The following is a 22,470-nucleotide window of genomic DNA, read 5'->3' as shown; positions in this document are numbered from 1 at the left end:
CACATAAGTCCAAAAAATCTCACCATATACAACCTTGAAGCAGGACCCTCCCACAATATTCCTTTTCCTGTCTCTTGCTTTCAACATTTGTAAATTTATTAAGAATTACTAGTTTAGGTGTGTTTCAGATTTTTGATATTCTGTGATGAGGCAAAAATCCAAAGCCAGCTGTATTTCTAAATATAACAAATGGGAAAAAAACCATCTTTTCCAATGCAACCCATATGCATAGTCTTTTCTAGAAAAAAAATGAGAAAAACTACTGGGAAAGAACTTACTGAAAGCTTATGTGTCAGATGTTCTATTAGGCGGTGTATGTAGGTTCTTTCATCTAATCCTCACAACAAAACTAGAGCATGCACAACAAAAATACAGACAGCTGCAGTCCTGTTCAGAGCCCAATACAAAAGTCAAGGAGGAAGAATGTGCGAAATAGCTCTTGAAATCTTAGTGCCAGAAGGTAAGGGATGCTCACTGTTTCTTGCAGCTACATTTTCCACTTAGGATCTAGATATAAATCAATTTAGAACAAACACCCCTCTCCCTGAAGATCAAAAGGCCATGTACTAAACCTTCACCATGAAAGACTTTGCCTTCTCTGTATAATAATGGCTGTGAAACACTGCCTGAGGAAAAGGAGACATCCAAAAGGACCCCTTTCATCCTAAATCAACACTGGCCTCGAACGGGCCAAGGAACATTACCTGACAAAACAATCTATGAATAATTTGTTCTCTTCTTCAGTAACACAAAGCATTTCATGAATTTGTTCCTTAAAAATTTTTAAATGAAGTCTCAGATGTCCTTCCTGTGGAAGCTGTCTGTTCTTTGAGCTCGAATTACCACATGGGATGTCTCAACTGCACCTGCCACTGAATCTCGTCCTCATTCCTTACCTAACCCATTGTATTCATCTACACCATCCCCACTGTCTTAGTTACTCTTCTCTCGTTGCTGGGACAAATACCCACACTCAAAATGAAGGAAGGAAAGGTTTATTTAGCTCACAGTTACTGGACATTTCAGTCCATACTCAGTTGGCTCCAAGGCAGAGCAGTACACAGCAGAGGGCAACCTTTCATGGTGGAGGCAAAGAGCAAGAGCACAAGGGAGGGGTAGCAGCAGCTCAGGCAGCTAGCTTCTCTTCGCACCTTACACTGTAATGCAAATTACCTGCCTCAGGGCAGGTGCAGCACCCACACCCACAGTAATTAATCACAAACTCCAGAAGCCACCCCAAGACTGCATGAGGCTTTGGGGGGACACCTAGACACAAACCATAACACCTATTCTACTAAAACTTGTTACCAACTTGACTACTGATACTTCAGTATTTACAGCTCCTATTTGCCTTAAATTTCATCAGTATTTTGATGATAACTTCCATGGAAAAATGAACTCACTTTTTTATTTTTATTTCTGTAAGTTTCTTCTATTTCTCTGGTTCCTTTTGTTCCAATTATAAACTGTTCTTCCTCTGCCAAGACTTTAATACTTGGTATTGATTAGTACTTTACTTTTGTTGTTTAGTTCCACTTTTTCTCTACAACAATGACACTGAGTTAGAAAATGAAGACAGTAAAAAAGCAGGTTTTGGAAAGAACACACATCTTGGTCCATTCCATCACAGTGACTCAGACTATTAAACATGGACAATGGCGAGTTTTTTACTTCTGGTTGGCTGGTTTAAAAGGTGGTGTGCCATACATGGAAGCACCTTGTACGGGAGCCCATCAACTTTCACGTCTGAATTATAACCTTAATATTAATGATCCCTCATATTCACAGCCCATTTATCTGTCCTGAAATACCTATCAAACTATAAAACTGCCTCCTGGTTATTAACAAATTGAGGACATGCAGTCATCCCAAATTGAGTCTGTCCCAACATGAACAAAGTTATCTCCTCTGCATGAGGTAAAATTCCAATTTTCATGTTTCAGTGGGAGAAATGCTGTGGTGCTAGTTGTTCATTCCAGCAGTTAGTCTCCCTTTCCTTCACCTTTGCTCCCACATTTAATCACTGACCAAATCCAACTGATACCAACTATGCCATATTTATGCCTCTCTAAAATGCTTGCCATGTTTTACTACATAGTATTAACTACCCAAACCAAATTTTGCTGAAAACTTGATCTGAAAAATCTCCTAAGTGGTTTCTCATTAGAAAAGCAGGATTCCTAACAAATTCTTCAAAACATTTCATTCGGAAAGATCTTTCTAAACCACCAATGTGACCACTCCTCCACCTCAAGCTTTATAACCCTGTCTGTTTAAAATTCAAGTCCTTCCAAGTTTGGTCCCAATTTTCCTCACTTATTTCACTGAAGTTTCCCGCCCCTTGCCTCTATCTCCAGATTTTAACAATTAATTTTGTTCAGTTCCAGTAAGTGGTCCCACTATTAATTCAGTTCTGTCCAGTGAACTGTGAAGGGGTTCTGCAAAGCAAGGGAGTTTTTGGCAGAAAACATTATTTAAAAAAAAATCCTGGCTACCTAGGAAGTTACTGGATGTGGATGTATTTCCTGGAACTGATAAGCCATCTAGAGAAAATATGGAGAACCAGCATGAGAGCAAAGCCTACAGATTAGGCTTGGCAGAGTAGAGTAAGTATCTGGTTCCAAATGAGATCACAGAGTTACTAATCCATCTAAACTTGAAACTTGCCTCTCTTAGGACTTGCTTTCATGTGGAGAAAAAAAAATCAATTTTATTACTTAATCTAGTGGAGAACAGACGTGCTGTTATTTTCAGAGGAATACATCCTAACTGACACAACTTCTTAATTGTCAGTTGGAAAACAGATTCGCCCTTCTCAATCCAAAGTCTGTTTTCTCCCTTCGCTTTCTGATACTTTCAAAATCCTGTTCACAGACCCCCCAAGGCTACGTGCAGCTGAGTCACATGAATGTGCATCTCATCTCTGAGGTGTTTCTAAAGATGATTCTGTCTCAGTTTAATATTTCCCATTTAATTGTTGCTGACAAGAACCAATATATTTATTTCACAAAAGTTTACCTTTTACTTTTTTATCTTTCTGGTTCTTCTTTGTTCATTTTGTTACAAAATATTATTCATCACCTTATATAAAGAAGCTGTGGTAACTGCTCTTCAAAATGAAGCTGAAATCATTCACACTGTAACATTTATTATCTATAATGGAGCAAAAATCATTCATAGATGCACATTAAAGATTTTAGATTGTTAGCACACTTTAAAAATATATATCAGAGATATGGAGAAAGAGATTCAGATTTTGTGCCCACTTAGTCTACACAAAGTATTGTCAAATCTAACTCAGAAATTCACTATCAGCTAAACTGGAACTGCACAAACAGAGAAACCACGTGGCTCTCAGTCCTTATCTCATCAGGGGTGGTACCCAAACTGTTCAGATACCGTCTTTATTCTAAACAGAAAAACATCTGGTGGTATGAGAGGTGTACAAATCTTCACAGAGCAATCTCACTCAGTTCTTTCTTAGTACCACACACCTCATTCATACATAGTTATATGAAGTTACTCCTTTCCAAATCAAAGTTTCTACCTCCCAAACACTTGAACAAATGTACAATTAGCTTTGAATGGTCCATTGCACAGATAACACTCCTTAGTTCTGTGGCATTGGTTTTGTTACTAAGTACCCTGGAGGAAGTGATTTTACTCTGAAGGCCTTGATTCTATCTGTAATATCAGTGATTGCGACTAATAAAATGATGTTTCTATACTTATATCACTTAATCCTGACCATGATCCTTTAGTATGCTACTCCTCACTTTACAGATAAGGAAATTGAAGGTGAGAAAAGTTAAATAAGCCAATGGCCCAGGGTCCCAGAACTAATAAGCGCACAGCTAGAATCTAAGTCCAAGCCCGACTCCGAGCTCTTTCGGGGCTTCTGTATCACATTCCTATGCCCTCAATGCTGAACACAAATATTCACTGCTTTGCACTTTTAACTACTGTATTGATGAGTTTTATTAAGTTGGTAAAGTGCGTATCATACAGCATAGTAGGCAGCATCTAAGTTAATGCTTTAATTGTATTATATGAAAGAAGAAAATCCTTTGACACATAAATCTAAATAGAATAGTTTATCATGGGCATCTCACAGTTTAGTGTCAATTTCCTTTTTTTCTTTTTTTTTTTGGGGGGGGAGCAGGGGGCAGAACCAGGGATTGAACTCAGGGCCTTGCACTTGCCAGGGAAGCGCTCATTCTACTGAGCCATCTCCCCGGCCCCTAGTGTCAATTTTCAATAGCAAGTTACAAGTATCACAAAGCAAGTTTTGTGCAACTTTTATGAATATGCAAGTGAGTTATAATGAAACATCTTTGCTTATTTTTTAAATTTTTTATTCATTGCTCTTTAAATACATGAATTGTGGTAAAATAAGGCATATTTCTGTCCAAATATACTTTGTCCTTAAATATGTAAAACAAAAAAAAAAACCTGTTAGAGTACAATGGAAATTGTATGCAAAAGATTCTTTGTTTTGAATGTATCTTTATCTAAATCCCTAATTACTTCTAATGCTTGATTGAAATGTATCAAACTTCACAACCATCTATATGATCATTTGCCTTCCAGCCTGGAGGACAGGCTAAGTGGTGATTAGCTCCCAATGCACACTGAAACATCCACAAACTCATAATCTGTTTTATTGAAGTAATGTATTTACCCAAAATGAAAAACTGGGTGATCCAATATCCCTTTTAATAAAATGAGCAGTGACCTGGATTTTTGCTGACAACTTAAATCATTATTTTCATGTCAGTCTTTCATCTTTGATAAAATTTAATTCTGATGCGATCCTTACGAATGACTTTTGTCATCAAAAGCAGAAAACGTATTACAAGGAATGTTTGTATAATATTTTATCTCTAAAACCTCATCAAAATATAAAGCAATATTAAGAGAGGAAGTAGAAAAAATTGTAAATATTGTAACAAATATCTTTGTTGGCTAAACATAAGCATTTATTACCTGGACTTAATTATCCATCTCAAAAAGCAACCAGCATTATACTAACTGGATAATGCCTCTTAAATCAATCTATTAAAATACAATGATTTATGTGTTCTAACAGGCTATACGATCAATTATTTTTGCCTGGTGCCTACAATCTAGAATTGGTGAAAATATAATTGCATTAGTTGACTATCTGTCCTTTGACAAAGGTTGCAGAAAAAGGAAAACAAAGTAAAATAAAGTATTAATACTTTTGTTTTTCTAACACTGCAGCAGACATTGTTTTCTCGGGATTAATTATTTCTGTGCATTCAACTTCCTGGTACCAGAATCTCCCTTGTGGCTGGAGTGGCAGTGTGCCTGTGCCCGACAAGAGGTCGACTGGCCTGAGCAGTGATAACCAGGTTTCTGTTATCTCAGCCTCCACTGAATTAGGTGACCTTATTACAGAGGTCTGCCCAACGAGATATAAACAGAAATCTGTTGGCCAGTTTCTGGCGAAGTCTGGTCTCAGTGAAAGAAATCGTGTAGCTGACATGGTCGGTCTGTCCTTTTTCCCTTCTTGCTCTTGCTGTCCTGAGATAATCCTCTTCTTGTAACCATGAGGCAAAAACATGCAAGTGAGGCCACAAAACTCACAGATGCCCATCCTCAAGCCATTAAGTTGACGTCCGTTCCTGTTCTCTCCTGCTCCCATGCAGAGAAGGCAGCGGCTGGCTCGGCCAGGCTGACTGTGCAGGGTGTAGGGGTCGCTGCGTGGCCTGAGCTGCAGGGCAATCGCGCATGCGCAGAAGCTGCCAATGCTGTAAGCCAAAGTAAAGCAGCCCTTTTCTCCCTATAAACTGTTTGCAAGAAATTTTACAGTAACACAAAGGAGAAGAAAGCATATTGTCAGTGCTGGACTGTTTGTTTGTCTGTTTTTAAGTGTGGTGTTTATATACATCCACCATCTTCTTCTAAAACCTCCAACATCAAGACACTAGATGGATCCTATGAGTCTGCATTTTGAAAATTCTCCTCCACTAGACATCCCAAATGATGTTTATGCTCATTTAATAAGCATTAGATAAAACTAGAGCCAGAGCATGGCCTGGTTAAACAGGTGAATCTACCACCATAGAGTTGGACTGTGGTAATATCAAATCCCAGTAAGAGTCTTTAAAATCTTAACTTCTGGTCTTCACATTGATACCACTGGAGAATGGCACTATCCCCAATCCACACTGTCTTAGTTACTCTTCTCTCCTTGCTGGGACAAATACCCAACACTCAAAATGAAGGAAGGAAAGGTTTATTTAGCTCACAGTCACTGGAGGTTTCAGTCCATACTCAGCTGGCTCCAAGGCAGAGCAGCACAGAGCAGAGGGCAACCTTTCATGGTGGTGGCAAAGAGCAAGAGCACAAGGGAGGGGTAGCAGCAGCTCAGGCAGCTAGCTTCTCTTCCCACCTCACATTGTAATGCAAATTAGCTGCCCCCAGGGCAGGTGCAACATCCACACCCACAGTAATTCAATCACAAACTCCAGAAGCCACCCCAAGACTGCAGGAGGCTTTGGGGGGGACACTAGACACAAACCATAACATTCCACCCCTGGACCCCCAAAGACTCATGCACATCCCTTTTGCAAAAGACATTCTAGTCCATCTCTGAGTTGCCAAAGTGCCAAGTTTCAGCATTGCTGAAATGTCCAAGTCCCAAGTGTCCTCCAAGATCCTAGGCAAATTCTCAACTGTGAGCCCCTGTACAAATGAAAACTCAAACACTTGCAACATTCAAAGGCACAAGATAAACACTGCCATTCCAAAAGGTACACACAGCAAGATACCAAGCAATGGGACCAACACAAGTCCACAATCCAGCAGGGCAGACATTAAGTTCTGCAATTCTATTTGGGACATCCCAAGCAATCTGTGATGAGTTGTGAGCTCCATGAGGCTCTGCTCCTATGGCACTCGAGGTGGTAGTTCCCATGGCTTCTCTCTTAGGCCTGCTTTGCTCCCTCCTTGCAGTTTCCTTTAGATGATCCACATTCCTGGCTTTTCCAAACTTCTGGGGTTTCCACTGAATAGGCTTCTCACTCACAGCTTCACACACTGCCCTCTCAGGGGCACACCGCCTGGCCTCCCAGACCTTCTTCTGAAATCGAGGTGGAAGCCTTAACCTCAGAACTCCTGCATTTTGAATGCACCTAAAACGTGTGCCTCATGGATGATGCCAAGGTCTGCTGCCAGCTGGAGCAGTAGCCACATTTCCTTCTCTTTTGGTGGTAGGGGTCGAATACCTGGATTGCTGAGACTCTGACCCTGATTCGGAGGAATATTTTCTCCATGCTGGTGCCATTCTGGAACCTGGGCTCTGCGGCTTTCCCCTCAAGGCAAAGTCCCTGACCTTTGCAGCTCTGAGGCTGCAAAGGGTGGAGACCTGCCTCCTCCTGTGACGCCCTCAGGCCATCCCTTCCATTCTCAGGTTCCTTCCTGGCAATGGAGATCCTCTCAGCTCCATCTTTGTGGTTCATAGCTTTATTGGTGCTTTCTTTCTGGCCAAGCTCACAACATTGTAAATCCTCCTGCTGGGCTCCTTGCTCTTCATTCTCAACATAAATCTGGCTAAAAGCCCCCAAAAACAACCAGGCCACTACCCCAATATTTGGCTGCTTTGAAATATCTTTTTTTTTTTTTTTTTTTTTTTTTTTTTTTTTGCAGAACTGGGGATTGAACTCAGGCCCTTGAGCTTGCCAGGGAAGCGCTTATTCTGCTGAGCCATCTCCCCAGCCCCCTTTTTTTTTTTTTTTTTTTTTTTTTTTTTTTTTTTGAAATATCTTTTGCTAGATTGATCAGTCCACCATGCTTATACTCAGTCTCAAGCAAAGTCTCTGGACACGAGCAAAATGCAGACAGCTTTTCTGCCAAGTCAAAACACAAATGATCTGGAGTCCAACAGCCAATGCAGTCCTTTTTCCCAGCAGAAACCTGCCCAGCCTGGTCTTTACAGGCCAGCTTTCCATCAGCCTTCTGGTCTTCTGGGCTCTGATCAGAATCTCCCAAACAGAACAGCCGAAGCTGTTCCAATGCTTCTCTTGTACATCTCTGAACCTTTCCTATCTCTTCCCATAAGCCATTCCCAAAAGCTTGTAATCCACATGGTCAGGCTGAGCCACAGCAACGACCCCACTCCTGAAGTACCAAATTCTATCTTAGTTACTCTTCTCTTGTTGCTGGGACAAATACCCAACACTCAAAAATCAAGGAAGGAAAGGTTTATTTAGCTCACAGTCACTGGAGGCTTCAGTCCTCAGCTGGCTCCAAGACAGAGCAGCACAGAGCAGAGGGCAACCTTTCAGGGTGGAGGCAAAGAGCAAGAGCACAAGGGAAGGGTAGCAGCAACTTAACCAGCTAGCTTCTCTTCCCTCCTTACATTGTAATGCAAATTACCTTCCCCAGGGCAGGTGCAGCATCCACACCCACAGTAATCAATCACAAACTCCAGAAGCCACCCCAAGACTGCATGAGGCTTTGGGGGGACACCTAGACACAAACCATAAGACACACATTCCATTTTGAGTGCCTTTATTTTACACAAGGGTGCTTTAACATGAAGAAAAATCAGGATTAGCTGTGGATCATTTTAAATTGTAGATTCCCAGACTTGGAAAGTACGGATTTCCACAGAAATTGTTGCAATAAGTTGTGATTTGTGAGTTTAGGGGCCCCCAAGTATGACACTCTTAACAGTGTTCTTAGTTTGGCTCTGCTGAACATCTAGATTAGGAAACAATTCCAAATACATTATAAAACACATATTTCTTTGTTGCTTGATTTATAGAAAGGTACACATGAGTATGATGATACACTGATTTTCACACAGTATTCCTTTTGTGCATGAACATGGAGATTTTCAAACTGATTTCAGAAGGGAACTGAGATTCTGAAGATAGGTCATAGAAGTACAAGGGAAAGAGGGCGAAAACACAAGGAACCCAAGAACTGTACTGTGATCTGCTTAGTATTGAACTTCCACAGTGGTTTCTTCTTAATGAAAATTTCTGCTACTTATAAAACAAGGAAAAAGAAGAACAGGAGGAAGAACAGAAGAGCGAAAGGAAAGGAAAGAAAGTGGAAGGAGAAGGGAAAGAAGTGGAAGAGGAAGAGGAAAGAGAAGAGGCAGTAGGTGAAAAAAAAACCTGCTGATGTTATGTCCTTGGTTTTCCATGACATAAAAGAACCTATCCTTATCAGAACTGCACTTGCAAGCATCATATTGTGTCACTAGTCTATGTACCTGAAACAATAAATAAAAAAAAGAACGAATTGCTAGATGCAAATAAGTACCGTACATTTTGAAAACTGATACTACTATTCATTGCTCCACGCAATGTCCTGAACCAAAACACTACTGTGACCAGCTTTTCTCAAACCCAAGAATTAGGATAAAAACTGTCAGTTTTCTGATGAGCTGAGATTTTCTACCCAAAAATGAGAGCTATTCAACTCAAAATTTACAGTTATGGTTTAAATTCAATTGCTTTAGCACTGATAAGATTTTCTTAAGGCAGGTTTATAATGCTTCCTTACACATACATTTATTTATGTTATATTACTTAATTTTAATGGGTCGGGGAGATAGCTCAGCAGACTAAGTGCCTGCTTAGGCAAGTGCAGAGACCAGGGTTTGATCCCCAGCACCGCATGCCACAGCAGCCCTGCCCATGAGCACACTTAACCAGCCACCTAGATGGGGCATGGTGGTGCCCATCTGTAATGCCAGCTCTGGGGAGGCTGAAAACAGGAGGATCACTACGAGTGTGAGCTGCGTAGTGAGAGCCTGTATCACACACATTAAAAAAAATTAATGGAGCACACAATTTTTATTAAATGTGATTCTTTCTTTGAAAAATGATATACCTAATTGATTTCAAGCCATAATACTAAACATACCTGGGTAAACGCAATCCTTAGCAGAGACAGAGCAGCCAAGTGTTCACACCTGACTTCTACCCACCATGGGACGACCTGCCCTATGACCTAGTACAAATTGCTGAACTTTCCTAAGATTAATTTCCTCCTAGCATCTGGATTAGTAATACCAACCTCAAAGAGTTGTTGTGAAAATTTAAGAAGACTATATAAAAATTCTCCAAAGAGTTATCACCTTCATCCTTCCTATCTAGGGAAAGCTTCCATTCAAAGAATTTTTATAACTTAGTAGAATTTAATATGAATCCAATTATATTTTTATATAATTATTGCTATGTTATAGTAAATGAAAATGTTATTTTTTCTGCAGGGATAGTTAATTAAACAAACTAATACAAAACTACACATAAGAACTGAACCATCTCTCATGTAAATGTATTTTTAATGTTGTTATATTCACATAGGAGATGGAACACATTTTCTTGTTATTTCACCAGCAATATTAAGACTTCTTTTCACATTGTAAATCTGAAGTACTTCATAAAGTATGAAACAGTGAAACTAATCTAGGAAATCTAGAACAAATGAAAGAATAAATCTATCCACTTCCAAGAAATTAGAATTAAGAAACACATGTTTTACATTAATTTTTTCTCTGTAGATAAAATTAAGTCATGCTTAAATAAAACAAATGCATTTTGCATTGGGGATCTGGCTCCAGTTATATAAGTTCTGAGAACTTACATTAAGAAACTGCAGGGAGTAGGCAGCAGTACATTAAATTACAGAGATTGTGACCACAAAATATCTACTAAAATCATTTTGTAGAGCTTTCTAATCCCAGTAGATCTTTCTTCTCTTTGAGACATTTGGTAAACCCAAGGCCAGATTTACTGGCAAATTTTTCAGTGATAATTTATTTGATAAATCATAGACATTTCAGTGAACAACTTCACAGTTTAGAAGAGACTTTATAAAAAATTTTAAACTGTATCAATGATGCATGTAGGGAAGAGATGTATTATTGCCATCTGTGATACAGTGATAAGGTGAGACAGTTGTGGCGAAAAGCGGCGATTTTAAAATCATTTGGAGTTACTTAATAAGTTTTCAGACTCCAAAATAGTCATGGAGAGCTGGCAGCACAGCCGGCTCTCAGGCAGTACACAGCTAGCCAAGAGTGTCTTCATCCGGATGCAAGATGATTCCTAGATTCCCACGTGCCACCTTTACTAGAATTATCCTGTTCTGGCACATCATGCCATCTCCGCTGTTAATAAATTCTCAGTTCAGAAGATAACTGCTCGTTAGGGTTGGTGTTTAGAGGTCCCGCAAAGCCTCATGCAGTCATGCGGTGGGCTTCTAGAGTCTCATGATTGATTCTTGGTCAAGGCTAGTATTACAGTTGTGACTGCTGCACTGCCCAGGGCCAGGTTGCCTGCATAAAATATAAAAGGGGGAAAGAGGCTTGCTCATTCTGCTCCTCCCTTTTTGCTCCTACTGTGTTTGCTGTGGTCCTCCACCACGACCTCTTGCCCTCTGCCATGTGCCACTCTGTCTTGGAGCCAGCTGAGTATGGACTGAAACCTCCACAAACTGTGAGCTAAATAAACCTTTCCTTCCTTAATTTTGGGTGTCTGGTGTTCATCTCAACAGAGAGAAAAGTAACCAAGACACTGCTCCTCTGGTTCAACTACTTTTCAGAGCCTCTGTTGTGATTAAACAGCAGATATATAACAAGTAACATTAGAAATCCTTCTCTGATAGGCTTCATCAGGAATGAAACTGGGCACACAGACTTGTGGAAATCATTCTAAATGTACCTGAAAGATCAAGTCATCCAGGTAAAGGAAGAAGGCGAAGTTCTCATACACTGTACGCACAGAGCTGCTCGCCACAGGAGGCTCCACGCAGGGACCAGAAAGCAGGAGAGGTGAGCCGCCAGAAGAAAATCACTGCAAACATTGTTCTCAGGTTCAAGGACTTTGGATTTTATGCTAAGGACACTAGAGGGCTTTTAAAGGTCTTTACCCAGGAGCACATAAGGGCTGCTTGAGCTATTCTGAAGTCAAGTGCTTTTCCTCTGGTATTTCCATTTATAATAAATATTAAACAGTACTCTTTGACAAACGTAGAAAATTAGAACTTGCTGAATTTCAGGGTGCCAACCCATGCGCATTTATTTAGCACATGCAATATTTAACTATTAAATCTTGCTAGCTACTTTACCATAGCTGTTACAAAGCACTTTACCAATGTGAACCTAATGCATCTTTCAAGTCACAAGCCATACCGTGACAATCTTCCCATTTCACAGACAGGAAGACACTGACATAGAGAGCTCTACTAGTCTGCCCAGCTCCAGGCTGCTCCAAATGTTTGAATCGGCCTGAGAGCGAGCCTCCGGCTCCCTCCCATCATTTTCACAATGTCCTATAGCCCTGGCTCTGCAGTTGCAAGACTTAGCTTGTTACTCAAGTTCTGACTTTTTAACAGATTCAACTTCGTTGATTCAGGCCCTCAGCTTATCATAATGAATTTCTCTTTCCTACAGGTTCTCTTATGAGAGTCCCAGAGGATAATGTACTTTTATATGTAAAAATGAATCTAAAATATTTAATATAACCCTGTCTCTGTTAAGCAGGAGAACACTCCAAGGTTGGCTTGGGGTAGAGAGAAAAGCTGAATACATATCACATAGAAACTGTGATCTGTCTTCTTATGAGAAATAATGATGCCGAAAGAATATAATTTGTCACAAGTTAGGGCACAATTTTATCTTCACAACTCCCCTCTGTATTTACAAAAGCAAATAGGGATGAGCAGTGTATTACAATGTTTAGAGGGGCATTCCTTAAAGACTTATGAGCACTCAAAGCCAGATCTGGAGCCTAGTTTAGGCTACGACTGCCAACTAAATTGTTTATGCACTGACGGAACAGAAAACTGAAAGGGCAAGGAATACATGACTTAAAACAGAAGATGTGTGTGAGGAGACCTTACCTTACACCAGCGGGGCTCTGGACAATGGCAGAGGGTAAATCAGGCAAGATGACCAGGTAGTTGTTCAAGGATTATGGAGAGGAAGAAACTGAGAACCAGGAAGAGCAGGAGAGGAGATGCCTTCTCCTCACCCACTTAGTGCACTTGGTGCCGTCTGTGGGAGAAAGCATGGTTTGGCTGGCAAAGGTGGCACTGACTATGATGTTGTGAGGAGAATTCCCCTTGTGTAAGAGACCAGGGCTGCAGTCAGAGTGCCTGAGCTTCAGAGCAGACAGACTTCATCATTTTCAGACAGACAGACCTAGCAAGCCACTTCACTCATTTTCCTTGTGTGGAAAGTAGATGGCCAATAACAAAATTGTAATAAGGCTCACTTTTTGGTCTTTAGAGAAAATAAATTAAGGAGCCTAGAACAACGGTTGGTACACAGAAACTAAATGAGGAATCCGAGCTACAACTGTTGCGTACCATGCGTGCCATCTCGGCTGCACCAGCACCGCTCATGGTATGTTCTGTAATACAACACACCTTCCCATCTTCCTGGGGAAAACATGATTAACTGCAACATTTATAACTCAGGATCCTTGTGCTGATGAATTTCCTTTCATTTTATAATCAAATCAGAATATTAAGCACTCAACTGTGAAAAGAGCAAAAAATTAGGACCAAGACATGCAGTTGACTTTTGCCTTGCATAGCTCTCGGGAGATCCTGCATGTGCAGTACGTGTTGGGGCCCTGTCCTTCCATCAGAGATTCATTCCCTTTCATCATCAAGTCAGGGAAGATAAGATCATGATGTGAACTGGTGCCCCAAACATCTCCAAGGGTGATGGCAGGGACTAACATCTGTTGGGTACCAATGTGGCTCTAGTAATTTTATTAAACAACATGCGCACATTATGGGTTGTTTTCATAGTAACTCTATGAGTGTGGCTTCACATCTTCAATGTAAAGGTGGACAGGTGAAGACTTCCTGCTCCGGGCATCTTCCACAGGGCGGGCAGCTGCCTCACCTTCCCTGCTGCTGCAGGGGAGGCTTAGGGTGAAAGTTCACTGTGGCTCCTGCAACCAGCTCTTGCCAAGGACTGCTGGGTGGAAGTGGTGCCAGCTGGATCCACCTCCTGAATCTATCTTTCCACAGAAAAGGACATTCACTAGCGTACTGGAGCAGGAAGGTCCAACCCATGCTAAGGAAGTGAACATTCTTAGAAGGAAAGCAATGCTGATAGATGCCTTAAACTACTCATGCATTAGAGGAAAAAAAAGAAAGGTGTGCTTTAGATTGATGCCATCTATTCTTTCCCTGTAGGGGACCTGGTACCACAAGTTTATGTAAGAGAGGAAGGCATACTGTCTTCTCAACACTTAATATGAAATCAGGCTCCCATGGGCACTGGAGTATGACAGGTATAGGATCCAACCCCCTCACTGCTGTTGCTTCTGTCAGGGAGGAAAGGGGGTTGAGAGAAAGATATGACAGATGAAAAGTGAGAGTGAATTTTATGAGGAAAAGACACTACCAATCTTTGAGTAAAAGAACAGACGGTATTTTCTCTAAGTCTTCCAATACTTTGCCTGAAACATGTTTCCAAGTAGGAACATTTTCTCACAAAGCATATGCAAAATATTTCAACCCTTGCATTTTGGCTCTTTGATTTTTTTTTTTTAATTTAACCAGAATATTTACTTAGAGTTGTTGGCCCAGTTTACTTAGAACTGAAGACAAACTAGATGGATGGAGAAGATAGCCTGGGCAGTAGTCCAGCAACTAAAACATAATTAGAATTATCACAGACACTTTATTCTCAATTATTTAAACTGTGGGGTGTCTAATGCCACAGTGGTGTGCATGATTCAGCAAGAGTGGATCTTACCAACAAATGAAAACACAAAATTCCAAATATGGGGAACACTATGAACCAAAGTTTAGTTTCTTTTCACTTTTTTTTTCTTTTTCTTCTTTTTAAAATTTTTTTTCACTTTTTTAAAAACAGTCAGTGGTAACAGTAAAACAAACACAAAATTGAAGAGGAACAGAGAGAGAGACAGAAGGAGAGAGGGGGGAAAGGGAGAAGAGGAAGAGGAAGAGGGAGAGAGGGGAGAGAGGGAGGGGGAGAGAGGGAGGGGGGGGGGGGGGGGGGGGGGGGGGGGGGGGGAGGGGAGGGGGAGAGGGGGAGAGGGAGAGGGGGAGAAGGGGACAGAAAACAGGGAGAGAGGGAAAGGGAGAGAGGGAGAGATGGAGGAGAGAGGGAGAGAGAGGTAGAGGGAGAGAGGTAGAGGGAGAGGGGGAGAGAGGGAGAGGGAGAGAGGTAGAGGGAGAAAGGGAGAGAGGGACAAAGGGAAAGAGGTATTCTCTTTAGATAAAAGGAAAAGCCATATGCTCTTACTAATACTGAATTTGTGGTAATAGCACATGTCTCCCCTCCTTTCTCTCAACCTTCCCACAACCTTTCCACCTCAAAACACAGCCATGAGCACTTAGAACCAACTCTCAGACACATTTTTACATTATGCTTAATAAAAGCATAAAAATTAAAGTCACAAACAGTAGGTAACTGAAAGATACAAAAGAAAGAAAGCATGACCTAGATAGTTTCATTGAACAAAGTTGTAATGCTCCCATTGTGTAAGCAATACCTTAAATGCTATTAATAAAATAACTCAAACTCAAAACCTGATGGGAGACTAAAGGCAGAGACCCGCGGGAAAGAAGAGCTACTGAGAAGTGTAATCATGAACAGCACCTGCTAGGTTTTCATTAAATGGAATATAACTAATTGGTGCTCCAAAAGCAGAATGTACACACAATTCTTACAGGATTTTCAGGCAATTTTTAAATAGTTGGCTTGATGCCCTGATAGTTTTCTTAAATTGCTAAAGACTTAAACTTATCTATTAAACAGTAGTTAATGAAAGGCACTCTACTAACCCACAGTCTTTAGCAACTCCAAGTGGGGCACCTACTAAATTATAGCTATATTTTATGACCTTACAGCTCCTAGAGTTCTCATTAGTAATGTGAGGTCAGAATTTTGAGGTTTTTAGAAAAAAACAATGCTAAAAGTTATTCAACATTTTCCCAGATACAGTTCAAATTCTTATGCAGATCATAGTAGCTTTACACTTATTTTGTGAATAAGTGACAATGAAAAAATGCATATGGTATTTTTTGAACTCTTTATTTCTCATGAAACTCATTAATGATAACTGTTTTTCCACCATTTATTTTGATATCTTCCATTACTGTGATATGAATTTTAGATTAGAACCATACTTCTGCTTGTTGAGTTAAAAATAACTGGAATGAATCAGTCTTTTGTATGTGAAATCCGTGATGCTCAGGACACCAGTTCTAGCCTAGTGTTAATGCTCTGGAACCCTCACTCATACCTCGATGGCACCTAGCTTTCTCGCAGCACAACTTTTGGTACCAGGGGTTCCCATTCCTTTGTGAAGTGTTTTCCATTATACTGATACCTTGTGTATGTCAGCAAATGGATTGTCAAGTATGAGCTGTTCTTCACAAATTATACTTCAAATTCTTATGCAATTCATCCTGTTATGATTTTCATTGCCTGGCAGTACTGGGGATTGAACATGAACCTAGAGCCTCAGGCGTGCGAAGCAAGGGCGCTATCACAAACCTCCGGCTCCAGCCCTGTGATGCAGTTTTGCTTTGTTCACAAATTTTAAATCTGTTTCACTGACATTCACTAAGCAAATGTTTGAAAATCTAAAACTGAAAGAGAAATGTAAATAAAAAATAAAGGGAGACTGTACAAAAGTACTCATGCTTCAGTTTAAAGAATTGTTTAGAGCATTAAAATGAAATATTGAGAAGTAGCCCAATTATATTTTGAAATAAACATTTTCAATTAAATTAACAATTCAGACAAGATTTTCACAGGGAATAACTGTCAAATAGTTCACTTTCCTAAAAGCCCCAAACCTATGTGTTGCCTTAAAATTTCTCCTTGTGATTTTAAAGCTATAAAGTGCTTTAAAAATTGTTAGCCATACAACCTAATATCTATCCTTATTTTTAATTTCCTATGTCTAATGCATCTAATTGAATAAGCATATTTTCTTTTTTATTTAAAAGAAGCTATTAAAGATTTCTAAAATTATGATCCATTTCTAAAATAAGCTTCTTCTAAAATTATGACCTATATAATCTGTATTTATGAAGACTTTAGTACTCATATTTTATGTACCTTTTTATACACCATAAAACATATATACTGTATTTATTTGCATTAGATAGGACACATGTTTTTAACTACATTAGGTGTGTACATAAGTTATTCTATAACTCCTGTAAAGAGCCCTGATTTATCCTATTAATCATGTAAGTTGTGATAAAACAAATATGCATTTACCCATAGAGCATGCTGGAAGCAGACACCGTACCCTACTGAGATACAATCACGAGATACTTGGACTGCAAGAATCATTCAATGTTTTCAAGACATCCATTGAAATTTTTAGCTCTCAGATTGCTCTGCAATCACAATTCACTTGTTAGGAAAAGGCAAATACTGCAGGCAGTCAAGGTTAATGCTTAAAGTAAGTCTGATATTCAAACTTTAGTTAATTGAGAGGTTTTATGAAAATCATTGAGCAGCTGTTTTGAGTGTGAAAATGTAACAATTTTGAGTGCAAGTACCTCTGCCAACTAAATTCAAACTATCCACTCTTCAAATATATCTGCTAATTTAAATTGAAAAGATAATGTATAAGAAGTCATGAATATCTTTACAGTAGTTTCAAGATATATTGTTTTTAATTTTTAGAAAAAGAACATTAAAGTTGAATAAGAAAAAGGAAGACATCTATGGTTAATAAATACAACCATGTATGTTATACTCTGTTTTTACAGTCAAAGACAGAAAATTTTCTAGCAAAAGAAAGAAAAATTAATCATTCAACCAAATCCATGAAAAGCACTCCAAACAAAAGGGACTCCAGTGGGAATCAAGCAGCTAAAGTAAAGTGGCAATAGCTAAAGTCCAGCGTTTTTTTCCACACTAGCAATGATAGCTAGAATATTTACTTTGGTATACCAACAGTTGCATCATTTCATTTTGATTTTTATTTAGAGTACCACATAGTCTAAATGTTCACATTCTATAGTGCACAATCATAGTAGAAAAACAGTAATGCTTTCAAAATATTGAAAAGTGAACCATTTTCTCATACCTACTATATCGTATGTGGATTGGCATGACAAAAATAATAGCTTTTACAGGTGGTAGGATTATAAAAGGGAAATTTCCAATCAAGGAAAACTCTTCATTGCAAATCTAGGAATGAGCCTCCTCTCTGTGAACAAGAAGAAGTGAAATCCTCTTACCTGTCATCCTGACATCCAAGAAAGAGCTTACAATGTCAAGACCCACGACCTCTCCCTCCTTTTCATGGTTTATTAAGCAAAAAGCCACAGCCCTTCATGGTCCCTTCTAGTTCCAACACTCTATGATTCAAATGGGGGTAATGACTCTCTTTTCTTGCTCAGTAGTCCTGGTGAGGGAATGATTTTACTGTCCTTTTGCTGTGGGGTCCTGCCAGTTTATCTAAAGGGAAATGAATTACAACAGGACGACAAGGCCACAAAATAAAGCCATTTAGTTTTACAAATCTATTATGTCCTCCAATCTATTTTATAGGCATGGTCCCATTATACACCAAGAATAAACCCTAAAACAAACTTCACCCCCATGACTCTTGGCAATGAACAATTTACAGTTTTATGACTGTCTTTCAAACAGTGTGGCCCCCTCCACCGCTCCTTTCCCCAGCACTTGCCCTTTCCCTGTGCACAAACACACAGAACACTCGGAGACCAGGAACCGGACTTTTCAAATACAATCTGCTGACAACTGTCAGAAGCATTTTCCTGGGACATTACTGACTGTGACTTCAATGAATTAAGCTTGATTCACTGTGGGTGAATCATTTTCAATGCAGAGCTGTTCAGCAGTAATTGGCCAAGATTCCCTGCTGAGAAAAGCACTTGTCAAATAATGCTTGTTTACAAATATATCTCCAGACAGCAAAAAGTGGCAGTTACTGAATAAGTTAGTAGCCAACTCCAAAAATTCATAATAGCAAATTTATTCATGAAACTCATTATTTAATTTATTAAATTCATTATTTAATCATAATGACCTCTTTATTAAATTCATTCAAAATTTCCCTTGCTGACATAGTAATACTGTCCTGCTAGGCTTCTGCTAAATATGCCTCTGAATTATATGAAAAAATTTTTGTGTATTTCACTGTAAATTAATGCTTTCTTGTCTGTATAGTCCATATGTACTTCATGCTTATAAAATAACTAAAGACATGCTTTTTTATTAATTGCTCAGAATATAATACATTTTACTATATATAATACATTTTATTCTGGTCTGCTAATACATTGAAAAATTCTAAATGAATCAGTGTCACATCAATCCAAGATTCTAGATAAGGGTTTCACTTCTGTTCAATTCTGTGTATTATTCAACGTTAAATTACAATAATGATGGGAATATCAATTCCTAGCAAATTAACCTTTACTTATCCCCCTTCAAATACATTCTTCACATAATTGGACAGTGTACATTATGTGCACAATGTGTATGTTATAGGCAAATTGCGAAATCACTAAGCAGACTTGTAGGTTGTGGAAAGCAAATTGTATAAGAGCAAGCTATTCATGAATTTATGATGTGCATCAAATCTTTCTAAGTCTAACCCTACAAAGTTCTTCCAGAAACAAAATGAAAAATTCTAACCTCAATTGCTAACTAAATAAAAGATTCCATTTATGAATGTTTCAATGTTTTGCCGCTCTGTAACAGCACTAGAATGGAAAACCAAAAGAGTAATGGAAATTTCATAGAACCAAAATAACATTGCACAGAAATATGGGGCATCGTCGGGGCAGGGTTTTGTCAATTAGAGGAATCAGGCCATAGTAGGGATATTTTATTTCAAACTCTGTATAACGGTTTATGCCACAAACTATGCCCCAAATAGCAGGCATACTTGTATCCCTGTGTCTTCCAGCCCGGGATGGTTAAGGGTGCTCATTTCCGGATGGGTCCCCTGAAGGCCCCACCTCTGCACCCAAGTTTTGCAGTGTGTCCCTTTAGCTGGGTGAAACCTAAACCTGTGGGTGGCACATCTACTGGCAGTCCCTCTCTGTTCCACAGGATTCCAGCTTCCTTTGCAAACCTTCGCAGACCAGGCGCTGTTTCCCATCTTCTTCCTGCCTCCTGCCTGTTTTCCTCCCCTTGGGTCCTGCCTGGCTCTCCCTGGGCATCAACCTCCCCTCGAACTCGCCTCTTTCTGCTCCCAATCTAGAGCCTCCACGCTACCTCAGCTCCCCTCCCCCACCATGCATGGAGAAAAGACTTAAAATCAGAACAGAAAGGAAGGAGGGTAAATGAATTGCGATTAAATCTATCAAGTCCTACCAAGATATCCCTTTAGGTGGAAAAAGACAGTTCAAAGGGACCCCCAGCCTTGCTGCAATTCTTGTACTTCTAATCGAAGGCTGCTGAAATAACGCATAAAAAAAAAAAAAAAAAAAAAAAAAAAAAAAAAAAAAAAAAAAAAAAAGGCTCACGACCTCTAGAAAACACTTCTTCAACTTTATCTGGGAGGGAAAATACCCATCACTTGGCTGAAGCACGAAAGGCGGCATGTTGCAGGCACACACACCACCCGAAGAGATAACCGAAGAGATGGAGAGCTCCGCGAAGGGCCGCTGGCCGGGGAACCGGAGCGTCCATCCGCCCCGCTCCCCAGGTCCCTGGGGCGCTGGTGCCGCGCCGCGATCCCCACGGGCAGGGAAGCGGGGACCAAGCCGCGCAGTCAGAGCACGCGCGACTCCTCCGCTGCCGACAGTCTCCCCGCTCTCCCTCTGCTTCCCCGGGGTAGAAGAATTTCTCCCAGGTTCAGCTCTTTCCGCATCGCATCCGCCGCCCCAACCCCAGCCCTGCAGTCCCAGCCCAGGACAAGGGCTCTCCAGCTCCGGAGCTTCTGGATCTGTCCGCGCCACCAAGCTGTCCCCGCCCACGCCCCCACTTCCCACGGGGAACGCGCCCGGGAGCAGGCGGAGGGGGGCGCGCCCGACTAGGGTTCGGGGGCCCAGGGGACTCTGGGGACTCAGGGACCTGGACTGGTGAAGAGGATGGAGTGAGCGTCGGAGGACCGAGACCGCGGGGAACTCGGAGCACACAGGTGTTGCTCCGCCCCCCGCCCCACTCTCCCAGAGCGAGGCAGGTGCCCTTCGGGGTCCAGAGCGCAGAACTGAGGGCAGAGCGGAGGGCTGGGTGGCCCAAGAATGGGGCCAGCTAGCCCATGTCCTGTCCCTTTCCCTGGCGAGCTCTGGCGAGAGTCGGCAACTTCCTAACAGCTACACTCGCTTCTCCGCGCTGCCTCCCGCACCTTCTTGCCCTCTGCCACCTTACGAGGGTGACAGCGAGCACTCAGCCCTAGCAAAGGGCAATCACTGTGGGGGCGCCTCCAGTTCATCTCCTTTTCTCCCGACAAGTCAAAGCTCTGGCCACCCACCTCAGAATAGCAGCTGGTAAAGCCCTAAATAACAGCTCCGGGCAGGAAGCCCACTCCCCCCAAAATCACCAGCCACCTCAGCAATGCTTCCCATCAGAGCATCCAATGACAGCTCCTAAGGGCTCCGTGGGTTGATTCTGAGATGCCCCTCGCTGCTCCCACGGCCCCGAAATGTTACTTCCCGGCCCCACCCAGCCTCCCGGCGTGGGTCCCAGATCCTTCTCCATCCTGCCTTCCAACTTCCCAGCCCCCAACCAATCTGGGTCCTAACGCAGGTGCGGCGCCCAACACCCTGCGGCTCAGGTTGAACAATGCAACCCAAGAGGTCAGAGAGGGAAGTAAAGGCCAGCGAAGGCGGACACTGGACCCCGATGGAGACAGGAGTGGGCGCCTGGTCGCGCTCCCCGCCCTGCCTAGCCTGCGGAGGCCCCGGCCCCGTCCCCGCCTACCTTCGCTGCTGGGGCTGGCGAGCAGCGTCCGCAGCGCGGCGCACAGCACCAGGCACGTCCAGAGCGGGGCTCTGCGTGGCGGACAGCAGCAGCCGGCCGGCGACGCGGGAGTGCGGGCCGGGGGCCGCCGGCGTCCCGCACCCCGGGGCCCGGAGCCCCGCATCTTCTCTTGCCCTCTGCGGCCCCGCGCGGCTCAGTCCCAGCTCCGGCCTCGCAGAAAAGCCAGGGAGAGCTCCGCGGGGTCCTGCGCCCCGCACGCGGTGCCTCCGAGTGGGGACCGCGGGTCCCCGCGCTGGCTGAAGTTTGCTTCGCTCCTCCGGAGGACCTGGGTGCGATTCTAGCGGGCGGCGGAGGCAGCTGTGAGGGGCGCGACCGCGGAGTCCAGAGTCCGCGTCCGGGTCCTTTGCCGCTTCAGACTTTTCACGGGTCGCGAGGTGTAAATGTCCCTGGGGCGGGAAGGGGAGCGATAAAGGCTCCTTTTCAGTCTCCTTGTCGCCTACACGGGCGAGGGCAGGAAGACAAGTCACCCGAAGTCCAGATGAAACGTGCAACAGAAGGAGGAGGAA

The 22,470-nt window shown here is 41.9% G+C and overlaps 1 protein-coding gene across 1 annotated transcript in view; it reads right to left on the bottom strand.

The window, feature by feature from the left end:
* Positions 1–22,073, bottom strand: part of Epha5 (EPH receptor A5) — a 330,177-nt gene extending 308,104 nt beyond the window's left edge. Inside the window, exon 1 of the mRNA XM_023704186.1 lies at positions 21,905–22,073. Coding sequence (XP_023559954.1) covers positions 21,905–22,067 — 163 coding nt within the window. The 5' untranslated portion in view covers positions 22,068–22,073. The remainder of the gene's footprint in view (positions 1–21,904) is intronic.
* Between the last annotated feature and the right edge of the window lie 397 nt (positions 22,074–22,470).

This window comes from Octodon degus, unplaced genomic scaffold (genome assembly GCF_000260255.1).
Source record: "Octodon degus isolate 3935 unplaced genomic scaffold, OctDeg1.0 scaffold00191, whole genome shotgun sequence".
Classification (NCBI taxonomy): Eukaryota; Metazoa; Chordata; class Mammalia; order Rodentia; family Octodontidae; genus Octodon; species Octodon degus.
This window is presented reverse-complemented; position numbering and strand designations above follow the sequence as displayed.